Source organism: Labeo rohita, chromosome 9, assembly GCF_022985175.1.
Source record: "Labeo rohita strain BAU-BD-2019 chromosome 9, IGBB_LRoh.1.0, whole genome shotgun sequence".
Lineage (NCBI taxonomy): Eukaryota > Metazoa > Chordata > Actinopteri > Cypriniformes > Cyprinidae > Labeo > Labeo rohita.
The window spans coordinates 7,012,821-7,033,738 of NC_066877.1; the positions used below are offsets into that span (position 1 = coordinate 7,012,821).

Below are 20,918 nucleotides of genomic sequence, written 5' to 3' on the forward strand. Positions count from 1 at the left end.
CCGCTAGCCGCCGCCAGAGTGCGGAACTGAAGGGTGTAGTCGTGAATCGAAGACGAACCTTGACGTAAGCGGAAGAGTTGGTCCGATGTAGACAGTGTATCGGTGGCCGTCCTGAAAACCTCTGAAAAATGGGAGACAAACTGTTCATATGAATTAGTAATCGGGTTATTGGAGCTCCATATTGCCTCAGCCCACTTCAGGGCTTTTCCAGTGAGGAGCGAGGTGAGGAAAGCCACTTTGGTCCGTTCGGTGGGAAACTGTTGAGGTTGCATCTGGATATAGAGATTGACTTGCAAAAGAAAACCGCTACACTCGGCTGCCTCACCCGCATATTTAGCTGGTACGGCCATGGGACTTCCTGAGGCAGCTGGCGGCGCAGGTGGAATTAAAGCCGCTTTAAAGGCGTTCACCAACTCCGAGAATTGATCGCTTGCAGCTGGCGTCTCGGTGCTCATCGTGGTGTGTGTGTCGGTCTGGTCTTCTGTCACGAAACACACGAACAAACACACAGGAGGAGATGACTGGTAAGTGCAAATGATAACAATGTTTAATAGCGTAGAGAGAGTCAGAGAATGAACAAACAAGGTATGGCAGACTTTCCTGAATGAAGAGTGGTACAGGTCCAAACAGTAAACATACGATGATCACAGGAGACGTAAAACACGGTCCAACAGGAAGGAGAAAATCCAAACAGGGAGCAGAGCGGTCTGGTGTGAACTTGAGACCAGACAAACAATTACTGGAAGCGTGTCCATTTTATAGGGAGTGGCAAACGAGATCAGGTGTGTGTAATTAGAATTCAGGTGACGTGGACCGGTTGGGCGGAGCCTCCTGTGATGTGGCTTGTGCTGGTGGATGAGGTGAACGCCTGACAGTATGGGTCAAAATGATTGATTTTTCTTTTATACCAAAAATCATTAGGATATTAAGTACAGATCATGTTCCATGAAGATATTTTGTAAATTTCCTACCGTAAATATATAAAAACTTAATTTTTGTTTAGTAATATGCATTGCTAAGACCTTAGTTTGGACAACTTTAAAGGCGACTATCTCAGTATTCAATAATTTTTTGCACCCTCAGATTCCAGATTTTCAAATAGTTGAATAGTTTTAATTTAATCACAGATAAAGCTAACGAAAAATATGAACGACTTTTATTATGTTCTTTCTTGCTTTAAACTAAAACGTTAGCGCTTCATTTTGAGGAAACTATCCATAACGACCGATTCGTGAATTGCATTTTCCACACGGACAATAATAACAGCAGAACAAAGATGGCGACGTCCCTGCTCAGGTTAGGTCGATTCGGATCTGTCAAGGTAATAATAATAAACTAACCTTGCTGTATTCCTACGAAAGTGGTTTAGAGATACTTTGTAAATATGTATCAACTGCCTTTCGAATGAAATTTTGGTGAAGACACGTTGAATCGCTACTTGAATCTCTGTCCGTCATAACCTTAGTAGTGAAATGACAAGCTGTTAGATAGTCAAGGCACTAAATTATTACATTACGTAATATAACATATATATTTAAAATTAATAATATGTTTTACAGTGTCTGCTGCGTGAGGGCTGGGGGACATCTAGGACCCCATTTGTTGCAGCTCTCTGCACTAAAGCGGACGTCCCACCCAAAACAGCAAAGAAGGCAAAGGCTCCAAGTAAGAGTAAGAGCATGCCTTTTATTTTCATACATCTCCCATTTCAAGTTTGAATTCTTACTATCTCGTTTGTGTGATGTTCTCTTCACATACTGTATTATACTCACAATGTGTCTACAGCATGAATATATCTGTCATTAACACAGGTGCTGTAGGTGATTTTAGCTTCTTCTGTTCTCTTGGGCCTGTCCCATTACCCACACTTGTTGTCTTTGCACTTGGGCACTTACATGCGTCTTCTTACATGATGTACATTTCCTGTATTTATTTTTCCTGTAAGTGGGCGTGAAGACTGCAAAGGTGTGTAAAACATTTGATTAGCCGATGGGACGCAATTACAACAGTGCTGTAAAAATACAAGTCACATTTTTACAGAGCTATGTTTACACATTTTGAGCTGTTAAAATAAACTAATGAATTAAAAAAAAATTAATAAATGTCTGTTCAGATGATTGCGATGCTTCTGACAGGGACAGGTCGCCCAAAAATGAAAATGATGTCATCATTTACTCACCCTCATGTAATTTCACCGAAAAGAAAATATGTTGGTAACCAAACAGTTTTGGTTCCCCTTGAGTTCTGTTGCATGGACAATAAAAAACCAAAACAGTAGGGATGGTAATATTCACAGATTCGCATCAGTACGTCGGCATAAAAGTTGACCATGCAATGCATCGATTTATAATTATATAATTATTAGTGGATGTGCTACAGTTTTATTGTTTAGAAAGTGACCAATATTTTATATGTATATTAATTTTTTCTCTCTAAACTGTTTCTCAAACAGCGCCTACTTCCTGTCACAACTCTCAAGTGACCAAGACAATAAAAGGGGGTTTTTGGACAGGCCCTTAGCTTCTGAACTAGAACAAATTCCTTCTTTAACCTCATGCTTTCAAAAACATGTGCTTTTAAAAGCATCATTTACCATTTAGCATCATGTGGCTGAACTGGTTGAGGTCATACAATGTAAGCCCATGCAGCAATATAAAGAAATCTGCATGACTCTCCTTGGTTAAGGGATTATTCAGCGCTTTTTCTATTTAAGGGGACATTTCCAAAGACACTTTGAAGTACTGTGCAAAGTAATGGTTTTAATGACATTGTTAGGTATGGGACGTATTGAAGGGCTATTTGTTGTTGTTTAGTGTTTTTTCTTTTCACAGTTATAAGCCATGATTTGCTATTAGTCAGTGATGGCAGACATTTATAATGTAGGCAAGGAGACATGTATGGGTGTATTTCATACAATTATTTGTACATTTTAAAACTTGGTAATATTTATAATATTTAGTAGCACACTAGTATATGCACTACTACCATTTAAAAGACTGTGGTCAGTAAGACTTTTTTTAATGTTTTGGAAAGAAATCTCCTGTGTTCATCAAGGCTGCATTTAAATACAGTAAAATCGTGAAATAATTTTGACAATTAAAGGAGAAGTCCACTTCCAGAACAAAAATGTACAGATAGTGTACTCACCCCCTTGTCATCCAAGATGTTCCTGCCTTTCTTTTTTCAGTCATAAAGAAATTACACTGCCCTCCAAAAGTTTAGAGACGGCCTAGAAAAGTGGGGTTTTGGACAGTATTGGTATGAATCCTTTTTAATTTGTGATAATTTTGCACTGATAAGGGACAACACAAACTACAAAAACATATTTTATTACATAAACCGTTTGTACATAGAAAAAAAAATAGATATTTGATTCATCAAAATATCTACCATTAGCAGCTATTACAGCTCTGCATAATCTGGGCCTAAATTCATTGTATTCTAAACTTAATTTGCAATCAGTTGTTGAAGCTATTAAGGTGTGCTGACCCAAAAATCTTTTAAAAATTCTGGGCCAAGTTTAAACCAGTAACCAGGCATCACAGCTGGCAAAGGGGCATGTCTGACTTTGACATGTATATATTGCCATTACTATGTAATCAAAATCATTTGACATTTTTTTGAAGCCACATTTAAACAGCCTTTTGGAAATTCAAACTTGGGGCATCAAACAAGTCCACTATATAGAGAAAAATGCTGAAATGTTTTCCTCCAAAAACATCATTTCTTTACGACTGAAGAAAGAAAGACATGAATATCTTGGATGACAAGGAGGTGACTACATTATCTGTAAATCTTTGTTCTGCAAGTGGACTTCTTTAAATAACTCTCTTTCTAATTTTATATATTTCAAATTTGTATTTATTTCTGTGATGGTAAATCTTAATTTTCACCAGCCATTACTCCATTTATGCTGAAGCAACATTTTCAGTATTCTTTGATGAATAGAAAGGTCAAACATTAAAAAAATGATCTGAATGAAATAATAAGTATAAAAAAAAATTTGCTGACCCCAAACTCTTTAACAGTAATGTAGGTGGCCTCTAGAACTACAGACAAGGACTTAAGGACACAAAACAACAATTCATATGGTCTTTAAATTAAAATATTGCTCTATAGTGTGTTTAAATATTAGCTTGACTACCCTGAATATGCAGTTTTTAGCCTGGTTTAGCTGAAACTTTATTGAAGCTTAGCAAACAAATTTTGGTCTTTCCACATTCAAATAGTGCTGTACTTGCATGCCTTTTGCCTAGATAGAAAATAACTGCTTTGGAGGTATTGACGACTTGGCTGCTTAGTGGATTGACAAGCCGTCAATTTGGGTGTGCAAGGGTTTCTTATGGTGTTTCCTCGGTTTATCAGTTACATTGACCAGGAGGGTTTCTGAAATGTAATAAACTACAAAACAATCTCATGTATTTTATCCCATTTGCCGTTTCCTTAGCCATAGAGGCAGATGAGAGGGCCTCTCTTCTAGCCTACAAGCCCGCAGTTGCCTTCCCTTCTAAGCTGTCTGCCACAGGATTTCTTCCCAAAGATGTAGCTTTAGGTGAGTCTGGAATTTCTGCAGCTGCTGTGAAAGAGACGACAGCTGGCGGTCCGGTTGCTGATACGGCAGCAGCTGAAGTTGCTGTTGAAGAGGCAAAGATCAATGAAGTCCCTAATGAAGTAACTACAAAAAGTGAAGGAAAAAAGGCCTCAGATGTTGAGGCAGAAGTACAGAAAGATCAAGACGATAGCTCTTCTTCATCCTCATCTTCATCCTCCAGTGATTCTGATTCAGACTCTGATTCTGATGATGAGAAACCAAAGACTGAAACACCAGTAGAGTCTGGAGATAAAGCAGCAAAGAAGAAGAAATCTCCTAGGCTGACGATTGAAGTAGATGTTGCAGATGAGAAAGCAAAGCCTGAATCTGCCTCATTTGGAGAAGCTCGAGAAAGTGCTGAAAGTGTGACTAAAGCAAAACCAAAAAAGGCTCCTGCACCAAGTGCTAAATCAGATGGATCAGATGAAACCCTTATTGATCCTGCTCCTATATTATCTTCCTCCACAACTAAAGCAATTCCAAAATGGTCCAGTGAATCAATTACAGTTGACACTCCTGACAAGATAGTGGACACTGCAACAGAAGTTCTTGTTGAGAAGAGTGCTGTTGAAAAGGAACAAAAAATCAAAGCTGAAGAAGCTGTCAAAGTTGCTGCAAAAGTTGCCCCAGAAGTCCCTACAGAAGCCAGCCCTGAAGAAGTAGTCAAAACCGCTGTTGAAGCTAGTCCTGGAGTAGCTCCTGTGGCTCTTGGAGATGTTGAAGCTAGACCTGAAGATGCGTCATCCAAAGCTGAGGCAGGAACGCCGGCAGCCGCTTCAGAAGAGCTGGTAGACCCTGCACCTGTGGCGGCTGATGCTGTAGAGGCTCTGGCTGAGACGAACGTTGAGGGTACACCACACAATCTTAATCAGTTTCTTTCTCTGGATCCGTCACATCACAGAAACACATTTCTCTTACCATTTATTCAGCACTAAAATCTTTTCATGGCAGTAGTGGGATTCCTTTTGCACTAAGGCTTTGCTAAAGTGGCTTTGCAACTTTTAATCTTCATTATGCATTTGCATTGCATTTGCTTTTTATTTAGTTCTTTTATTACCTAATGTATTTTCATAAATTTGCATGACTTCTTCATTAATCCTACCTTGAATGATTGTTTTTTGGGTTAAATGGCTTGTTACTCGCTACTCCTCTGTCTGCATTGTAGTATAACAGTATAAGTAGCCATGCAACTCACATGCAAAATATTTCTGTAGATCTAGAGTGAAATTAACCAAACATGTTTTTCCAAAAGTACTGTATATACTATAGTCACTTTAATAGTGCTCCGCCTCCTGTGCATTTCTGCTTTCGTCAACAAGACTAACTGTAAAGAGGTGTTCACGCATAAAGCAATATACAGCCAGAAAGTGATTTATTAATTAAAGTAATTCATGCATTGCTTATTAGCAATAACATGGGCAGCAGAGAAGATTAGTTTCAAATGACCCGAGTTTGAGTCCCAAATCGGTCATATTCCGTTCTTTCCTATCCACTTGATTCCTGCAACTTTCAACTGTCCTATCTTAAAAAATTTTCTTCTTCTTTAGGGTCTTCTTCATCAGGGTCAGAAAAATAACATTTTCATTAGGGAGCAATATTTGCCCCCTGGAATTGATTTCCAAGGGCATTTTTTACATTTGTGAGAGCAATTTTTATAATCACTTTATTATTATAAAAACCATATGTTATCTGTAATGTCAAATACTCAGAAATGTCAACCCAGTTACTTTAACAATATTTCACTAATCTCTGTATCCGCGTCTGCGTATCTGCACTGTGTTGTTTATGAAGGAGGACTTCGCGAGTATGCGCACACATTAACAGCTCCAGTGTTTTTAGCACTGACTAATCGAAACGTCTCTGGTTAGCCCGCTGACTAATTTAGGAGCCTCTGATTGGCTCATTTTCAGCGCTGACTAATTTAAGCACCTCTGATTGGTCAGTGCATTCCTAGGTTCAACAGAAATGCGTCTAATTGGTTATAAGGCTCAACACTCTGCGTGAAAAGCAATCTGCGTGAAATGCAATGTGTGTGAATCTAAATTCAACTCCACGACTTAACACTTTTCATTCATTTTTCACATTTAATTTTAATTGCAACGGCCGTAATACATTAATTAATTTTGCAGGGCATTTTTTTGCCCCTTTGTCTTGAATTTATGGGGCATTTTTGTTAATTTTGTGGCATTTTTGCCAGAAGCCCTTGTTAATTTCCGATCCTGTTCTTCATGCTGCTCCACAAGGGTAAAACACAGTAACTAGTTTTGCATTAACTAGTCTCTCCTGTTATTCCTGTTAAAAAAAAAAGTCATTTGTAGAAAACTGTCAAAAATAGTCAGATGTAAGATAAACGATTATATATGATGCATCATGTGGTTTTCAAAAGCTATGATACTTCAATTCTAGTAGGATTGTATGAACGCCTACTTAAATCAAAAATATTCCCACTCTAGTGATAAAATTGCTGTATGTATGAACACACTTTAAGGACACCGGAGGGGTAGAATAGTTGTGGCTCATTACATGTTTTAGTAGAAAACACAAACTAAACTAAACCATAGAAAACAAAAAACTAAAGGCAACTCTCCTCATAATCAGCATGATCCTTATTTTTTTTTATTGTATGCACAGTTACTTTAAATATTTCTGTACATCATCATGTCCACTGGTGCAGAGTGACCGGACCTGAGTGGGTGTTTTCTCAATAGGAGCTGACGCTCCCATGGATGATTGTGAATATTGGATACTGTAAAAACAAATTAGCGTTCTGAAAATGTAGCATTCTTCCATCTCTAATCATGTATATACAGTACATGATGAGTTCACTGACTGCATTCATAGAGCATACTATTTTCTACCTCTCCATAAGTCTACTAGCTTTTGCTTTTTTAATTTTTTTTTTTTTTAAACGGACAATGTAAAGCACTGTTCTCTCTCTCCTGTTCCTTTCACTCTTTTCACCCCTGTGTGTATGAGCATCTCCACTCCCAGGGGCCAGGGCTGATAAATATTTTGTGCTTGATGTACACATTTTCCTAATTTGTGAAATAAATATTGTTTATGACCATGTTACACTAAAGGCAATATTGCTATTTTTCCATATGAAGACTGGAGTTGATCCATTCTTACTTTTGTTCCAGCATCCCATATTGATGTTTATTTTTTTACATTGTCAGTCATAACCTTCCCTTTAAAATCTTGGATACTTTAAATGTTTTGTCCTGTAATAACATAAGTATGTCAAGATTCATGAATGTGGGATGTTTGATTTATCAGGTTGTGTACACTCTTAAAAAATAAAGGTGCTTTAAAAGGTTCTTCACAGCAATGCCATAGAAGAACCATTTTTGGTTTCACAAAGAACCATACAGTCAAAAGTTCTTCAAAGAACCATCTCTTTCTTACTTTTTTATAATCTGAAGAATCTTCTTTCGCCACTAAGAACCTTTTGTGAAACAGAAAGGTTCTTCAGATGTTAAAGGTTCCTTATGGAACCATTTAGACAAAAAGGTTCTTCTATGGCATTGTGAAGCACCTTTATTTTTAAGAGTGTAGTTATGCTGTAGCTCTTGTGTTTTATAACTACTGGGTGTTATGATGTTGTTTTATAACATTTATGGTAAAACTGAGCAAAGTAATAGAGTAATGTGGAAAGATTCTGTCTTTAAAAGCATCTGGTTTGCTTTAAAGTTGGATTTGACTAGAGCTGTAGTAGGTGGAATGGAAAATTACAGAGTAATTAAGGTTATTGTGAGAGAAACTGTCAGATGCATGTAGTCTAGGTAAAAAGCTAGAGGCCCCTCACACCTTTTTGTGTAAAGGACCACCTGTGGATTGAAAGTGATTATTGTAACACCATGAAAGTGTGAAGATTCAAATCAGAAATCCTTTTGAAGATTCTTCCTCAGCTCTCTTAGATGTCCTTCCTTCTATAATCACTAAAATTATTCAGCACGTAGTTGAATACTTACTTTGATTTGTCCTTCCACAAATATTTCAATTCAAGATTACCTTCCAATCGGAAAAGAAATGTTTAGTTACTTGTCCCTTGGGCACAGTACTCAATGTAGGGGCAAATTCTTGTCTTTCCGTTGCTGTCAGATGCATTTTTTGTCGTATTTTTTCCCCTAGTTCCGCATGTCTTACATTTAATCTCTTACATTATTGATTTCCTCAGAACAAGCTGCACAGAAAGCCCCAGAGCCAGAGCCTGAACCCTTTGACATCACCACGTACAAGAACCTGCAGCACCACAACTACAACATGTACACCTTTTCTGATATGGATGTAGAGCTGTCTAAACACCGTCTGCCCCAGCCTTCCTCAGGCAGATCCTCACCCAGGCACTGAAGTTATCGCTACCTTTGTGCACAACCCTGTTTCTTTCATGTTCATTGTTCCTCGGATGATTTATTGGCAACATCTTAAGCTTTATGCCAGAATTCTATAATTATGAAATTAAAATGATTTAACTTCATCAGAGTGGTTCTAGAGTTATTTGTTGCTGTAGTCTTCTACAGTATTTGAATGGTGTTGATTCTAAATTACACTTTATTCTAATGTGGCTACTGTTGCTTTGACTTTTACATTGTTTACTGTAAAAAAGAGGGTAGTGAACTTCTAACTTTAAATTCGCTATATTTCCTGAATTAATTTAAATGCGAGACCATCACAATCCATTTTAAAATGACCTAATTTTTTATTCACTAATTACTAGTTTTCTACCAAATTTAAACATTTAAAATAGGTAATAGTGGCTTTATCTCACAATCTGGATTGTGTCTCACAATTATAAGAAAGAATACTACGATTTTTTTACTTTCTTCTTGCAATTTACACTTTTTTTTAGAATTCTGAGTTTACATCTGACATATCTTTTTTTGTTTCCACTACATAATTAAAAATAAAAAGATAAATGTTTTTTTTTTAATGTCACAATGCTTTTTTCTTGCAATTGTAACTTTATTCACTGCCAGTCAAAAGTTTTTGAACAGTAAGGTTTTTAATGTTTTTTTTAATGTCTCATAAAGCCTACTTTTGATTAAAAGTACAACAAAACAGTAAAATTTTGAAATATTTCTACTATTTAAAATAACTTTTTTTCTATTTAAATATATTTTAAAATGTAATTTATTCCTGTGATTTCCAAGCTGAATTTTTAGCATCATTACTCCAGTCACTTGACCCTTTAGTAATCATTATAATATTTTATAATAATTTTTCTGCTCAAAAAAACAACAACAACAAAAAAAAAAACATTATTATGTTGAAAACAACTTAGTATAATTTTTTTTTCAGGTTTCTTTGACAAATAGAAAGTTAAGAAGAACAGCATTTATCTGAAATAGAAATCTTTTGTAGCATTACAAATGTCTTTGTCATCACTTTTGAGCAATTTAAATCATTCTTGGTAAAAAAAAGGTATTTCAATAATTTCTTTCCAAAAAATAAAAATTATACTGACTCCATGGTATAGTTTATAAGGTTACAAAAGCTTTTTATTTCAGATAAATGCAGACCTTTGGATCTTTCTGTTCATCTGTTCAAAGAATCCTAAAATAAAATGCACTCAACTGATTTAAATATTGATAATAATAATAATACATGTTTCTTGAACAACAAATCAACATATCAGAATGATTTCTGAAGGGTCATGAGACATTGAAGACTGGAATAATGATGCTGAAAATTTAGCTTTGAACGCAGGAATAAATTAGATTTTAAAATATTACTGCTTTTGTTGTGTTTTGGATCAAATAAATGCAGGCTTGTTGAGCAGAGGAGATTTAAAAAAAAAAAGACACTTTACAAATCTTACTGTTCAAAAACTTTTGACTGGTAGTGTATCTCACAATTATTACTTTTTCTACAAACTGCAAGGGAAAAGTCTGAATTGTGAGATGAAAAGTAATAATGACCATTTATTTATTTAGTGTGGAAACAAGCTTCCATAGAAACTAAAAGGCATTTACGTACTTTTATATAATGTACTTTATTTATGTATAATTATTTTCATACTACAAAATCTTTTTAATGAACTCATTAATACAAATTGTTAGACAAAGAGGAAAAAAACATTTTTGGACAGAACATCAAACAACTAAATTGCACTTAAATGCCACATATTTTAAAACGAATTGTCCTGGTACTCCCATAACGGGGAGTGTTTAAATTATTCGCTGAGGGCGAGAACTCAGCCTTGTCTCACGTCACTTCTCCTCCCTCTGCGTAAATATTCATGAGCTCAATGCCCTGCGTCCCCTTGCGTGATGACGTAGCGCGACAAATGCGGATCCCGATTGCTGCAGCCGCTTGTCAGTGTGACGAAGATTGGCACCCAGGTAAGCTGTCACTCAAACTCGTCTTTTTCCGTTCCCTATCAATCAAACAATCCGCGCAACACACAAAAATGCCCGGGGCTGAGCGAAAGAGAGCACACGCTGTTAGGGGCTCACGGGACTTGCATGGGACAGTCGAGCCAATCTTGTCCTTAAAATCTCTAGAAGGAGAAAAAAAAATATGTCGGCTTTTTAAGGGACAGGAGGTTTCATTCTAGCAAGGACGAGCGCTGAGTGAAGGCCCGGGTTTAGCCGCTCTCTGTCCCCCGCTCTCCCCGCTCTCAGTCAGGCCAGAGCAGCGCTAGACGACGCTCTCCGGGCTAAATAGTTGGTTTTTAAATAACAGTAATTAAAACTGCACGTTAACGGCATTTAAATAGCATTAACATCGAAGACAGGGCTCGTGTGGAGGATTAGACGGTGCTGCGGTTTGGCGCCGTGTGCTGCCCTGTAGCGACTCGCTCCCTGTGGTTGCTAGCGGGCTAATAATGCACTAGCTAACAGCTCTGCTCGTTTGTTACAGAGAAACATGGCGTTTCCTGCGTTAGCACCCGCTGCTACATTTACCTCTCAGTCCAAATAACGTGAACATTTAGGCTCGAGCGACGAGTGTTTTTTTGCTCCTCAGAGTTGGATGGCTAAACGGATATGAACAGATAGAGCCACCGACGGACTGTAATGCGTCCTAGTTTCGTTTTTTACACCAACAAGGCTTTAGCTAAATTAACTTGTATTTGTACACTAAATTATCAAATGCATTCTGTTTGAGATGGGCTTAAACATCTTTGGCAGAATGTGAAGTGAGCGTGGTTTTGCTTTGTTATTGTGCAATATAGCATGTGTGTAACGTTATATTGAAAGGAAGTCATTGGAAACAATGTCGCAAGACGTGAGATAAACATTAAAATATTCGCACCCGCCACAGCAGATGTGTTAGTGGGTGTGTGAATGTCTGTTGTAAAGCAAAGCATGGAAATGGCCCTCTACAGTACATACTTTGGATTTACATGTCAATACATTCAGGCTTTCCTTTGCAAGTTTACTCCATACATTTCCCTTTTGATTAGCTGCATATATTAAGTACTTTATAATAGTAAATAAATCTGTATGTTTATGTTGGTTTGGTTAAAATCAAAAGTGGTTTACACAGTCTTTTTTAAAAAAGGTTGCACATGTGGTTACTTTTAGGTTGTTTCCTGCTGCGTGCCCATATAATGCCCCAGTGTTGGCAGTGGCCACTTTGAATATGATGGCTGCCCAGTCTGTTTCCATAGACAAATATCAAGAGGGAGACCAGCAGGTAGGCGTGATATGTTAACATTTCAAACAAAAGATTTTATTTTTATTTGGCGCTTTGCATGAAAACCGCCAACTTTTGTGTCCCGTTGCTTCTCAACAGGGTTTATCAAGTTCAACCATCCAACCCGTTTTTACAAAAAAGAAAGAAAGAAAAAAGTATGTCAAAACCTCAAAGAAAATATGTCAAACCTCATATTAAGTTAGATTAGAAATTAGAAATTTAAAGGACTATTATAATTTTTTTTTTTTTTTGGTTGGACATCATTATTTGGATTTGAATTAATTAATTGTTGCTAAAAAATAACAAACCAGGGTTTAAATAGTATAAAAGCTGCATAGATCTCATAAAATCTCATGCTAGATAATATCAATCACTTAAATCAGGGTGTGAAACTACAAAAACTGCAAATCTTGTATAAAATTGAGAGATTTAAAGGACTATAATAAAATTTAGTTTGTCCTTTGATTTGTATTTTTATTTTTTGCTACATAATAACAATCACTTAATCAGGGTTTTAAAAATTACAGAAGTTGCAAATTTCATATAAAATTGAGAAATTCATAACATAAATTTATGACACAATTTAGTTTGACTTCCTTTTGATTTGTATTTTTTATTTTTGACTTAAATCAGGGTTTTAAACCTAAAAAAAAAAGCTTATATAAAATTGATAGAAATTTAAAAAACCTTTTGCATTTTTATTAGTTTTTGCTAAATAATCACTTAAATCAGGGTTTTAAACTGTACAAAACTGCAAAATTCATATAAAATCAAGAGAAGTTTAAAGAACTATAATACATTTAGTTTGAATTCCTTTTTTTGCTAGATAATAATGGTAACTTAAATCAGGGTTTTAAACTACAAAAAAAAAAAAAAAAAACTCAGAGTTAACAGATTTTAAAGAACTATTATAAAATTTAGTTTCACTTCCTTAGATTTGTACGTTTATTCTTTTTTGCTAGATAAGAATCACTTAAATCAGGGATTTAAACTGTACAAAAATTGTGAATACTATATAACATTAAGAGAAGTTTAAATAATTATAAAATTTAGTTTGACTTCATTTTGTTTTGTATTTTTCGTTTTTGCTAGATAGGTCACTTAAATCGGCTTTAAACTGTACAACAATATTGCAAATATTGTATTTAATTTAAAAAATTGAAAGAACTATTATGAAGTTTAATTTGACATCCTTTGATCTGTATTTTTATTCTTTTTTTCTAGATAACGGTCACTCAAATCAGGACTTGAAACTACAAAAATCACAAATCTCATATGAAATTAAGAAAAATTTAGAGGACTATTGTAAAATTTTGTTTGACTTTTTTTTTGCTAGATAATAAGTCACTTAAATCAGAGTTTTATACTGTACAAAAATGGCAAATTTTGTATAAAATTAAGAGAAATTTATTTTATTTTTTGATTTATTGAGGTTGACGATCAATACTTAAATATTTAAAAGATTTTTTTGAACATTTCATTGCTGTTTATATGTCTTTGAGTACAATTTTAACTGTTAACATGTACATTGAAAAGTGCTAAGTCACAGAGCTACAAATGCTAAAATACCACTGCCAAGCAAATTGTTAGAACTATGAAATGTAACCTCTCTTTGGCTGTTTTCTCCTGGATTAGATGCAGGTCATGGAGCAGTCAGAGAGTGACCTTGAAAAGGGCTTTGCCAATGGAAACACAGGAAGCTCCAGCAGCCCTGTATCCACTGAACCACAAACACAATTGGATGTCTACAAAGCCTGTATATATAGGTAACATGAGTACTGAATGTTTTTTTTTTTTTTTTTTTAAATAAATTAATACTTTTATTCAGTTAAGATGCATTCAGCTGATTAAAAGTGACATTGAAGATGTAATGTTACAAAAGTTTTTGAATTCAAATAAATTATATTCTTTTGAATTTTAGATTTATGTAGCATAACCATTTTCAACATTGAGCAAATGTGTTGTTCTCCTCCACAGACACCCCCTCTTCCCTCTCTTGGCTCTGCTGTTTGAGAAGTGTGAGCAGTCGACTCAGGGCTCTGACTGCGTAACGTCTGCCAGTTTTGATGTTGACATAGAAAACTTTGTACGCAGTCAGGAGAAAGAGGGCAAAGCCTTCTTTAGCGAAGACCCAGACCTCGACAACTTGGTATGAGATAATGTCAAAATAGCTAATATTATTGTATATAGCTTTGATTTTAACAAGCGTCATGACTGTTTGCTTTCTATCAGATGGTCAAGGCCATTCAGGTGCTGAGGATTCATCTGTTAGAGCTAGAGAAAGTTAGTGACCTGTGCAAGGACTTCTGCAGCCGTTACATTTCCTGCCTCAAGACCAAGATGAACAGTGAGACACTACTGAGTGGAGAGCCAGGCAGCCCATACTCTCCAGGCCATGATCAAGTACATGCCGTTTTCCTTTTATTTTAGGCAATAACGCTCACAGCGAGTACAGTGATGTATTGTTTAATTTATTTGTTCTTTTGCAGTTGTCCAACCCTTTCTCAAGTGCCCTCAGCCCCCAGGGTGTCATGGTGCCCTCACAAGGTCTTCAGCAAGGCAATGTTACAGTGACAACAGTCAATCCATCACAAATGGTTGCAGGTATATGTTCATGTGTTATTAGTTACATTGGGAGCGTATATGGCATATTTTAACTTTTCAAATGGTTTGTATGCAACCACCTGACGGAATGTGATACTTTAATGTTTTAAGGTGAGAATGAACAATGCTTCTACACGAAAATTATATTTACATTTATTATCCTTAGAAAACCTGAGATTATTTTTAATTAGATTGTTAGAGGTTTTTTTTTTTGTTTGCTTACTACATGCACAATTTGAATCTAATTGGCATCAGTAGCTGTTGTGTTGAAGTAATGGTTCCTTTAATAATAATGATAAAATTATTTTGTGCAGGTAATACCGTATATCAGCCAGTGACAGTAGTCACACCACAAGGACAAGTGGTGACACAGGCCATTTCACCTGGAACAATACACATCCAGAACTCACAGGTTTGCATGACACTCCAGCAGAGCAAAAACAAACATATTTACACACAGACCGCAAGCAGATTCACTAATCAGTGACTCCTTGCACTTCCTTTAGCTCCAGCTTCAGCTCAATCAGGACTTGAGTTTCTTCGGGGGCGACGACAGCTCACCTAAAAACAAGCGTGGTGTTCTCCCTAAACAGGCTACCAATGTCATGCGCTCCTGGCTCTTCCAGCACATTGCGGTCAGTTGGCAAACAAACATTTAAAGTTTTGTTTTACCTGATATAAATTCTTAAACTCCACTGTTTACCCTCTTTTCGTTTAGCACCCCTATCCCACTGAGGAGGAGAAAAAACAAATTGCAACTCAAACAAACCTGACTTTACTCCAAGTCAACAATTGGTAAGTCAGTCACACAAAGTAGACATTGCCTCCATTTCCAATAACTAGCCGGCTGTCTTAAGGCTGGGACACACCAAGCCGACTTCAAAGAATTAGCGGTGACAAAAGCCAACGGTGTTGTCGCAGCATCTGGACAAAAAGCTGTGCTTGAACACACCACATAGACTGCAGCCGACTGCAAACTAACATGTGCGTTCTGCGCAAGAAGATTCAGCTGTCTATATCGGTAGCTTTTAATAGTATACATTCATCATTCAAAAGGAGAAACCGAAGATATACAAGATAAACGCAGATATATGACACACAAACAAAGCAGCGTTTGCTTACCATTTTGTATGTAGGCTAAGTTATGTTGATAACTTCATTCATTTTAAGTTGGTTATGTTGTTATATTAATATTCACATTTTGGAATGCTTGGGTAAGATCACGTAACATTAGAACAGTCTTCTATTTGTGCCACCTTTATTTACTTAATCGTTTTCATCACTTTAGCTTAAATTCTCCGGAACTGACTCATTCGCAAAAGTAGTTATCCAATCATAGTTCTCACTTTATCCACACAGGATCAACAACAGTTTAAGGTTAAAGGGATAGTTTACCCCCAAACTAAAAAATTTGTCTTCTTTTGCTCACCCTCATGTGGTTCCAAACCTGTAAGAGTTTCTTTCTTGTGTTGAACATAAAAGAAGATATTTTGAAAAATGCTGGTAATCAAACAGTTGATGGTCCCTGTTGACCTCCATAGTATTTATTTCCCTGCTATGGAAGTCAGTGGGGACCAACAACTGTTTGGTTCCTCAAAATTCTTCAAAATATCTTCTTTTGTGTTCAAAATAAGAAATAAGGGGGTAAGTAAATGATGATGACAATTTCATTTTTGGCTGAACTATTCATTGAAGAAGTTGTTCACATAATCCTTAAAATTGTAACCATATTGATTAATCAAAAACTTCTTTTTTTGATAATAATTGACACATTGTTTTATTTGTGCACATAAGAATTTTAAGTCCTTTTAAAATATTTTTTTTGGAAAAAATAAGCATCTACAACGCAAATCTTTCTACTGTATGTTATTGTTCACTTCAGTAATAATTTTCGTCATATATATATATGTATATATATATATATTTTTTTTTTTTTTTTTTTTTTTCACTGACGAAAACAAAATAAAACTCATTTTGAATGACAAAAACAACCTATTGACATTTTTGTCAGCAAATAAAAATTGGACAAATGTTAAGGAGGGACAATTTGGGAAGAGACTCATTCAGAACGAATTTAGTTGCTATTGCCCGTGGCATTGTTTATCAACAAAAGAAAGACAGAAAATCAGTCACTGCTCTTGACTGAATCACTTTAGTAGCCCTAATAAAGATTAATCAAAATTTATTTATATAAATTAATATGTCTGCTTGAAAGAATGAAGAATGTGGTAAATAAGTTGTTATAAGGAATGCATAATTAGCCTATATAACCATTGGTATTTCATTGAAAAGACAACCATGTTCTTGTTTCTTTATGAGAAGTGGTTTCATTTAATTTTAATGTAAAGGCGTGTTGTGTGTCACAGCAGTTAAATCTGATAGTTCTATCATGATAAAACCTTAATGCTTAAATGCATTACACTATAACTAAACCCATTAGATTTTAGCCGACTAAATCTACTGTAAAACTAAAACAATACAGAGGGCTAAAATATGAGTAAAACTAAATGGCATTTTAGTCAAAAGACCATGACTAAAGCAAACTTGCTGTCAAAATTAACACTAGTTTACTTCAGTCACTTTTTTTTTTTTTAATCAGTTGTCAAAAAAAAAAAATCTGCTGATTACTCAATTACTAAAATAATGTGACAGTCCTGTTTTAAAGTTCCTAGTCTAATTATATTTTAACACCCCTGATGTATTCAATGTAAAATCTTTACAAACGTTGTGCCTTTATGTATTACTTTAAACAAAATATTAAAACAAATAAAACTTGCAAAATCATTCATTATAATTCACTACAGATGTGCTTTCGCAGTGTTTCAAATTTACACATTCCTTTCCATCACAACTTGTCTGTCATCCTCGTCTGTCGTTGCACTCTGTGAGCTACTGCTGTTACATGTTGCTGTTTTTACTGCAACACAACTCAAAATAAATAAAACGATGACCACAGCTACTGAAAGAGCATACAGGTGGTGGTATATATAAGCGTAGGCTTAAACCAAATGCTGTACCATTGTTTTTTTTTTTTTTTTTGTTCTTTTTTTTTTTTTCCCCACAAGGAGTCTAAACGCCCCTGGATATAGAGTAAAGTCAGCACTGAGAAACTCTTTCAGTAGCTGTGCTCTACTAAAAGCCTCAAAGGCATCAGGGCTAAAGTGTAGAGAACAAAGACGTGGGTCTTTGGGAAGTTTTATTTTTCCACAGGCATCCATTCTTTTTTCCCCTCTTCTTATCAATAGGAAAGCGGCGAGACTTACATCACTTTTCTTGTTGCCCTTCGATTGAAAATTACAACCAAAAGCCGCACAGTGTGGCATCATATCAGTATTTTATTTTCCGAGTTGTGTATTCTGAGTTGTGTGTTTTAAAGAAGTCCACTTCCAGAACAACAATTTACAAGTAATTTACTCACCCCCTTGTCATCCAAGATGTTCATGTCTTTCTTTCTTCAGTCGTAAAGAAATTGTTTTTTGAGGAAAACATTTCAGCATTTTTCTTCATATAATGGACTGATATGTTGCCCCAATTTTGAACTTCCGAAAGGCAGTTTAAATGCGGCTTCAAATGATCCCAAATGCGGTTGTAAACGATCCCAGGGGAGGAAGAAGGGTCTTTTCTAGTGAAACGATTGGTTATTTTCATTTTAAAAGATACAGTTTATATACTTTTTAATGTCAAACCCTCGTCTTGTCTTACTCTGCTTGGACTGTTTTTGTTCCGGTTCATGACAGTTAGGGTATGTTGAAAAACTCCCATCTCATGTTCTCCCTCAACTTCGAAATCATCCTGTATCGCTGTTTTACATTTTTTGTTGAGGGTATTTGATCTTCTTTGCATGTTCTCGTTGCAAAGGCTGTGTCGGTACTTCTGCAGTGATGTAGGATGATTTTGAAATGATTTTTGAAGTTGAGGGAGAAAATACGGTCAGTTTTTCAACATACCCTAACTGTCTTGAACCAGAATACACAGAGTTCAGGGAGAGAAAGACAAGACGAGCGTTTGGGATTAAAAAGTATTTAAATTGTATTTTTTTTTTTTTAATGAAAATTACTGATCGTTTCGCTAGATAACGGTTCTTCCTCGGCTGAGATCATTTACAACCGCATTTGGGATCATTTGAAGCTGTATTTAAACTGCATTTTAAAAGTTCAAAATCGGGGCACCATATCAGTCCATTATATGGAGAAAAATGCAGAAATGTTTTCCTCAAAAAGCATAATTTCTTTATGACTGAAGAAAGAAAGACATGAACATCTTGGATGACAAGGGGGTGAGTATATTATATGTGAATCTTTGTTTTGGAAGTGGACTTCTCCTTTAATACCTGGGGTTAAAGAATTCATTCTGGAATGTCCACAATTTGGCGAAGGCTTTGTTGCCATTGCAAATATTGTCGTTCTCCATGTTTTGTTGTTATATAACAGTGTCTTTTTAATTCTGTGATGCAAAATATTGACTGGGTCTGTCCTGCAGGTTTATTAATGCTCGAAGACGGATCTTGCAGCCAATGCTGGATGCCAACTCTACAGAGATGTCTAAAACCAAGAAAAAGACCGCTCAGAGCCGCCCGCTTCACCGCTTCTGGTCTGACTCCATTGCCTCATCTGGAACCCAGCAGCAGCTCACAATGCCAGATGGTACTGCCTCAAAATAACGTGTTCTTCCAATTCTCTGTTTTGTTTGCTTTTATGTTACAGATTTTTCTTCTGCTAAATTTTGATAGTGAAATATGTATTATGATTGTGTGCAGGTAGCATGGTTACAGTGGGGATGAACGTCGATGGCTTCCAGGCGCTTTCATCAGATGGAGCAACCCTCGCCATGCAGCAGGTCATGATGGGAAATCACAGCGAGGACGAATCGGAGGAAAGCGGCAATGAAGACGACGCAGATTTGTCATCTGCTAACATGACCGGGCTGGGTTTAGATGTTAGCGACTAAGACACATGGATGGCAGGTCACACACTGCATGCTTACATTTACATTGGAAAACTTGCACATGATATTTGTGGCAAGAGATCCAGTCCCCTCGTAGACTTTCAGCAAAGCTGATATTTGTGCACTACAAAAAAAATTAAGAGTACTGTATGTTGGCCTATATGTTACACAAACACACACAAACAGTTTACAGAGAGCACAACGTTACTGAACGGTGCAGCGTGCGAGTCGTCGCATTTCAGCGCCTGTTTTTATTGCGTAGATCTGCAGGTGCGTGCACTTTTATATCGAGACACTTCAAGAAGGTTGCAACAGTGAAACGCAGAGGAAAGTTTTTAAGCTTCTTTAGTGAATGTTTGTAATGAATTTGTTTTCTATATTAACTCGTTTGAATGCCAAGATTTTAAGAGTTTGTCGTCGTGCTGGTTTTCTTCACACTGCATGTTCATGTTTTCTTCAGTATGCTCACGCTTGTAGAGAGGCTCCAAGACGGAGTTCGAGAAAAGAGATTATTATTTTTATATATGAACGTTGTAAAAAGTGTCTTTTTTCTTTCTTTTTTTCGTTTGGTTTTTTAGTTTGTGTTTTATAGGGAATATTTATGTACAGATACTATACTATCTGCCCTGTTTTCAGGGGATGACTTAAAAGTTTTTTAGAAAAAACACAAAAGATGTTGGATTATAAACCATTTTAAATATGTAAATTGGTTTTAACACTCACTTACAAAATGCCTTACGTATTCTTTTGTAAAACTATACCGCTGATAAGCACAGAAAGCCTGATACGTTGATTAAATTTAGTAATACGAGTTGAATCAAAGTCTCTTCCAGTAATCTTCATCCTTATGCTGAAGATGTTCCTTCGTTTCAGAGGGACCGTTTTGTTTTTACTATATAGGCTGATGTAGTTTGATCTAACATGTACAAAGCTTCCCTTAACAATCACGAGTTGATGGTTTATGGCATAAAATGTCCATATTAAAGTCAAATAAAGGTCAAGTCTGAGTATTTTGCCACACCATGTTACAATAAATGTTGTTAATTGTGTGCTGTTTTTTAACAATTATTTAAGGACTGTAAACACTACAATAGTATAACATATTAAAGCCTTTACAAAGTTTTGCAACAGTGAAATTACT

At 36.0% G+C, this 20,918-nt stretch overlaps 2 protein-coding genes across 3 annotated transcripts; both read left to right on the forward strand.

Annotated features, from left to right (window-relative positions):
- Positions 1–1,202: 1,202 nt before the first annotated feature.
- On the forward strand, positions 1,203–9,068 carry ndufv3 (NADH:ubiquinone oxidoreductase subunit V3). Of its 2 annotated transcripts, none has more exons than XM_051119752.1 (4): positions 1,203–1,321; positions 1,560–1,671; positions 4,448–5,440; positions 8,769–9,068. In XM_051119752.1, exons 1-4 carry the CDS (start codon positions 1,277–1,279, stop codon positions 8,939–8,941), a joined length of 1,323 nt encoding a protein of 440 aa, XP_050975709.1. In that variant the 5' UTR covers positions 1,203–1,276; the 3' UTR covers positions 8,942–9,068. The 2 variants fall into 2 exon arrangements, with proteins under 2 accessions (XP_050975709.1, XP_050975710.1); XM_051119753.1 differs by having other exon boundaries at positions 1,560–1,665.
- Positions 9,069–10,752: 1,684 nt separating this feature from the next.
- pknox1.1 (pbx/knotted 1 homeobox 1.1) lies at positions 10,753–20,899 on the forward strand. The gene is made up of 11 exons (XM_051119754.1): positions 10,753–10,932; positions 12,118–12,229; positions 13,865–13,995; positions 14,207–14,378; positions 14,462–14,632; positions 14,719–14,833; positions 15,148–15,245; positions 15,340–15,468; positions 15,552–15,628; positions 19,313–19,476; positions 19,590–20,899. Exons 2-11 carry the CDS (start codon positions 12,176–12,178, stop codon positions 19,778–19,780), a joined length of 1,302 nt encoding a protein of 433 aa, XP_050975711.1. The 5' UTR covers positions 10,753–10,932; positions 12,118–12,175; the 3' UTR covers positions 19,781–20,899.
- The last annotated feature ends 19 nt before the right edge of the window (positions 20,900–20,918 follow it).